Source organism: Oncorhynchus mykiss, chromosome 10 (genome assembly GCF_057628025.1).
Source record: "Oncorhynchus mykiss isolate SJ-2025 chromosome 10, ASM5762802v1, whole genome shotgun sequence".
Taxonomy (NCBI): Eukaryota; Metazoa; Chordata; class Actinopteri; order Salmoniformes; family Salmonidae; genus Oncorhynchus; species Oncorhynchus mykiss.
This window is the reverse complement of record NC_143031.1, coordinates 55,447,657-55,453,656: the sequence shown is the minus strand read 5'-3', so window position 1 is coordinate 55,453,656 and position 6,000 is coordinate 55,447,657. Positions and strand designations below refer to the sequence as shown.

Sequence of the window (6,000 nt, the reverse complement as noted above, 5' to 3'; positions counted from 1 at the left end):
CAAGGTTGACTATTTCAGTTGCAAACAGTGACTGTTCAAAATGCATGAACTGTTTTCTAATTCCTCTGCTCACTTGGTACAGTAGTGTATGTATAGTAGAATTACCTCTTGCCTCACTTACTCCTTGACAATCCACTCCTTTTCAAATATTTGATACATTTCTCCTATTATTGTCCCAACTATCTAGCCTGGTGGAAGCAGCCCGATCTCTGCTGGTTCCACCAGCCTACGAACAATCCCCATTACATGCCAGCATGGAAATAAGTAATAAAACTAACAAATAAATAATACCACAGCTCTGGTAGCCTCTTTTTATTCAACAAAAATCATCAATGAAACAAACAGTGAATTCATTTATGTAAAAACAATAGTATTTTCCTTCACAATAGCATGCCACATTGTGAGGCACTTGCACATGAACAAGATTTTTTGGGGTGAGTGCAGTTTAAAATAAATGTCACAATTACAGAACAACATATTGGCAGTGTTAGGGAAGCTACTCTGACAATATAATTTATCAAGCTACCAATTACTTCACACTGGAAGAAGTTAAGCTATACTAAATCTACCCTTAAGAAAAATATAGTTTACTTAACTAAAGTCACTTTGAAAAAGTAGTTCTCTACATTCAAATCGTGAAAATTATGAAATGTAAATCTGAAATGTCATAGTCTACAAATTGCAAGAATAGATCAAGTTGGGGTCATATGTTATCCGAATATGTAATTTAGCCTATTAAACACAAAAACGATGTTTCAAGTGAGAATTAGGCAGATCTGAGGTCGAAAAAAAAGGAAATGATTGCCTACGTCACCCATATTTTATTTTATTTTTGCAAAAAGAGTAGTGTTTAGTTTCAGTAGTTAGCTACACCACTACATGACAAAGAAGGTCATTAACTAATGACAACACTACCTAGATTTGAATGTAGTTCAACTACCACCAAGATACTGCATAATTTAGTTAATTTACTAGTTGAACTACATGTAGTTCACTACTACACAACACTACTTATTGGTGTTAAAATGTATTTGGACAGTTAAGTGAAATATTTAATGTGTTTATTAATACATTATACCAAAAGTTCAGTATCTCCTACAGAATATGGAATTCACAGTTGAGATTATGATTTGGCCAATACATGTATATTATACCATGTATATTATACCACAAATAAAAATAACAAAGAAAATCAGTGCACAGATACAACTTTAGTGAATAAATACATAGAATGCAGAATACCTTGAGGGTAAAATCCTACTTTAAATGCTGGAATGGATAGAGAAAGAAAAGACATGACGTTGTATTACAGTACGTGCCAGTACCTACAGTATATCCATAAAAATAGGTTCTTCATCTTCATCATACTAACTTAAATGTATAATCTACCTTTGTCACTTGTAACAAACATATATACTAACAATAAGAATAACTGTTGGTGAAGGAGAGAACAAGGTATATTTCTAGACGTTAAAATTGTCTTCAGATACAGCAGGTTCTTGAAACTGACAAGTGACCCAGTGAGCAAAACTGGTCAGGCATGAGTTATGGTCCAGTTTTATGTTGATTGTAAAAATGTTTTTTTAACTTATCTTTTTAGCGGCCAGAAAAGGACATCTTCTCTTGGTTCTAATTTGGTTATCTGACGTCTCTTCAACCCGTAAAACCAAATTAGAACCCAAAAATTACACTTTCATGCATTTTTCCGGCTGGGGAAAGGGAAATACTTTTGTGATCAAACATCGCTTTCAGTACTTTTGCGAGACAGAAAGTACACATTCATGGGCTCCTTCTTGCCTTTCATGGTGATGGGTCCTCGGTACTCCAAATGAAACTGAGGGTCAGCATTCTCTGCCGACTGCAAACACCTGAAATCAAAGGTATTTCCCACATTTTCACAGATTTCAACAATATGTTGTTTCCAAAGGCTGCTTCAAAATAAGTTATTTTTTCTCCCTTTAGCCCAACCCCCAAGACACACACATACAGAAGGGTTGAAGGACAGGGTCGACAACAGTAACATACCATGCCATGCACGATCTTACAAAGAATGGATGAGCACTTCACAGCAATGTCTCATTCATCTAAATAACGGCATATTTATCCTTACCTGTAAGTATATTCTGAAATGTTGATTTTTCCCTTCTCTCCTGTGGTTTCTGTACGGCTGGTGAGGTTGACAGTATTTCCAAACAGGCAGTAGCGGGGCATCCTTTGACCTATGACCCCAGTTACCACCTCTCCTGTGTGGATCCCAATGGTTATCTATGGAGAGAAGAGGATTGTCAAGAAAACTGTGTCACGGTCGAGTAAGTAACACATATGTACATGCCTCCCCAATGGAGCCCGGGGTTTGATCCCCATTTCAAACCTACCTGCCTGTGTCCCAGCACCGGTTTTATGTCTGTCTAATAAAGCATGAAACATACTAAAGGTGGAGCGGGATTACACTCGGTTTAAAAAAACTTTTCTTTAATCCCTTGATTCCCACAATATTGGCACATGCTGAACAGTGTGCATGAACCTATTGACTTCATCAAGCTGTTTGGACTTTTCAGTGTCTGATCACCTGCCATGTAATAACCCAGTATATACAGTGGGGTAAAAAAGTATTTAGTCAGCCACCAATTGTGCAAGTTCTACCACTTAAAAAGATGAGAGAGGCCTGTAGTTTTCATCATAGGTACACTTCAACTACGACAGACAAAATGAGAAAACAAATCCAGAAAATCACATTGTAGGATTTTTAATGAATTTATTTGCAAATATGGTGGAAAATAAGTATTTGGTCACCTACAAACAAGCAAGATTTCTGGCTCTCACAGACCTGTAACTTCTTCTTTAAGAGGCTCCTCTGTCCTCCACTCATTACCTGTATTAATGGCACCTGTATGAACTTGTTATCAGTATAAAAGACACCTGTCCACAACCTCAAACAGTCACACTCCAAACTCCACTATGGCCAAGACCAAAGAGCTGTCAAAGGACACCAGAAACCTGCAGCAGGCTGGGAAGACTGAATCTGCAATAGGTAAGCAGCTTGGTTTGAAGAAATCAACTGTGGGAGCAATTATTAGGAAATGGAAGAAATACAAGACCACTGATAATCTCCCTCGATCTGGGGCTCCACGCAAGATCTCACCCCGTGGGGTCAAAATGATCACAAGATCGGTGAGCAAAAATCCCAGAACCACACAGGGGGACCTAGTGAATGACCTGCAGAGAGCTGGGAATAAGTAACAAAGCCTACCATCAGTAACACACTACGCCGCCAGGGACTTTTTGGTAAAAACTCATCTCGCCGTGTTTGGAGGACAAAGAATGCTGAGTTGCATCCAAAGAAAACCATACCTACTGTGAAGCATGGGGGTGGAAACATCATGCTTTGGTGCTGTTTTTCTGCAAAGGGACCAGGACGACTGATCCGTGTAAAGGAAAGAATGAATGGGGCCATGTATCGTGAGATTTTGAGTGAAAACCTCCTTCCATCAGCAAGGGCATTGAAGATGAAACGTGGCTGGGTCTTTCAGCATGACAATGATCCCAAACACACCGCCCTGGCAACGAAGGAGTGGCTTCGTAAGAAGCATTTCAAGGTCCTGGAGTGGCCTAGCCAGTCTCCAGATCTCAACCCCATAGAAAATCTTTGGAGGGAGTTGAAAGTCCGTGTTGCCCAGCAACAGCCCCAAAACATCACTGCTCTAGAGTTTGACCTCTGTCATTGCCAACAAAGGGTATATAACAAAGTATTGAGATAAACTTATGTTATTGACCAAATACTTATTTTCCACCAAAATTTGCAAATAAATAAATTACAAATCCTACAATGTGATTTTCTGGATTTTTTTCTCTCATTTTGTCTGTCATAGTTGAAGTGTACCTATGATGAAAATTACAGGCCTCTCTCGTCTTTTTAAGTGGGAGAACTTGCACAATTGGTGGCTGACTTAATACTTTTTTGCCCCACTGTATCAGATAATTCACACAACATTCCTACCATCATAACTTCCATATACACAATCATGAAGTGGAACGACATTTATTGGATATTTCAAACTTTTTTAACAAATCAAAAACTGAAAAATTGGGCGTGCAAAATTATTCAGCCCCCTTAAGTTAATACTTTGTAGCGCCACCTTTTGCTGCGATTACAGCTGTAAGTCGCTTGGGGTATGTCTCTATCAGTTTTGCACATCGAGAGACTGAAATTTTTTCCCATTCCTCCTTGCAAAACAGCTCGAGCTCAGTGAGGTTGGATGGAGAGCATTTGTGAACAGCAGTTTTCAGTTCTTTCCACAGATTCTCAATTGGATTCAGGTCTGGACTTTGACTTGACCATTCTAACACCTGGATATGTTTATTATTGAACCATTCCATTGTAGATTTTGCTTTATGTTTTGGATCATTGTCTTGTTGGAAGACAAATCTCCGTCCCAGTCTCAGGTCTTTTGCAGACTCCATCAGGTTTTCTTCCAGAATGGTCCTGTATTTGGCTCCATCCATCTTCCCATCAATTTTAACCATCTGCCCTGTCCCTGCTGAAGAAAAGCAGGCCCAAACCATGATGCTGCCACCACCATGTTTGACAGTGGGGATGGTGTGTTCAGCTGTGTTGCTTTTACGCCAAACATAACGTTTTGCATTGTTGCCAAAAAGTTCAATTTTGGTTTCATCTGACCAGAGCACCTTCTTCCACATGTTTGGTGTGTCTCCCAGGTGGCTTGTGGCAAACTTTAAACAACACTTTTTATGGATATCTTTAAGAAATGGCTTTCTTCTTGCCACTCTTCCATAAAGGCCAGATTTGTGCAATATACGACTGATTGTTGTCCTATGGACAGAGTCTCCCACCTCAGCTGTAGATCTCTGCAGTTCATCCAGAGTGATCATGGGCCTCTTGGCTGCATCTCTGATCAGTCTTCTCCTTGTATGAGCTGAAAGTTTAGAGGGACGGCCAGGTCTTGGTAGATTTGCAGTGGTCTGGTACTCCTTCCATTTCAATATTATCGCTTGCACAGTGCTCCTTGGGATGTTTAAAGCTTGGGAAATCTTTTTGTATCCAAATCCGGCTTTAAACTTCTTCACAACAGTATCTCGGACCTGCCTGGTGTGTTCCTTGTTCTTCATGATGCTCTCTGCGCTTTTAACGGACCTCTGAGACTATCACAGTGCAGGTGCATTTATACAGAGACTTGATTACACACAGGTGGATTGTATTTATCATCATTAGTCATTTAGGTCAACATTGGATCATTCAGAGATCCTCACTGAACTTCTGGAGAGAGTCTGCTGCACTGAAAGTAAAGGGGCTGAATAATTTTGCACGCCCAATTTTTCAGTTTTTGATTTGTTAAAAAAGTTTGAAATATCCAATAAATGTCGTTCCACTTCATGATTGTGTCCCACTTGTTGTTGATTCTTCACAAAAAAATACAGTTTTATATCTTTATGTTTGAAGCCTGAAATGTGGCAAAAGGTCGCAAAGTTCAAGGGGGCCGAATACTTTCGCAAGGCACTGTAGCTAACCATTTTGGAACCGACTGTCTATAGTAAATGTACTGTTTACATAACACCCACCATGACGTTTACATCTTTGTAACCAAATGTTAAGCCAACGTTAAACAATAGACAGGGTTGATGATTTGTGTTCCACAAAGACATGGATAAACACCAGAGACAAGATAACTAGTCATTGGTCGTGGAATGTTTAACAATGTATCTGCTGCAGTGTTGTTGTTTATAACATCTCTGCAATGTGTCTAAATGTGAGCACGGTTGAAACAACTGCGAACATGTTTTTGGAACATGAGTTTGGAGGTGTTACAAGGTCAAGGTTTCTCAGGATCTCTACAGTTCTTTACAGCTCTATGGGACTCAGGGCTGCGTTTGCCCGACCTCCAAGGGGCCCTCAACTGATGAGGTCATATGCTATCTGGTGGGGGGGGGGGGGGCCCAACCTCCAGGCGGTTCACAACCGACGTGTTCATAATATTCTGTCTG

At 39.8% G+C, this 6,000-nt stretch overlaps 1 protein-coding gene across 1 annotated transcript in view; it reads right to left on the bottom strand.

The window, feature by feature from the left end:
• Window positions 1–285: 285 nt before the first annotated feature.
• The window catches only part of LOC110534296 (guanylate cyclase soluble subunit beta-1), a 41,997-nt gene continuing 36,282 nt past the window's right edge, over window positions 286–6,000 (bottom strand). Inside the window, exons 12-13 of the mRNA XM_021619070.3 lie at window positions 2,111–2,265; window positions 286–1,868 (exon numbers count right to left, since the gene is read on the bottom strand). Of these exons, the coding sequence (XP_021474745.1) occupies window positions 1,736–1,868; window positions 2,111–2,265 (288 nt within the window). The 3' untranslated portion in view covers window positions 286–1,735. The remainder of the gene's footprint in view (window positions 1,869–2,110; window positions 2,266–6,000) is intronic.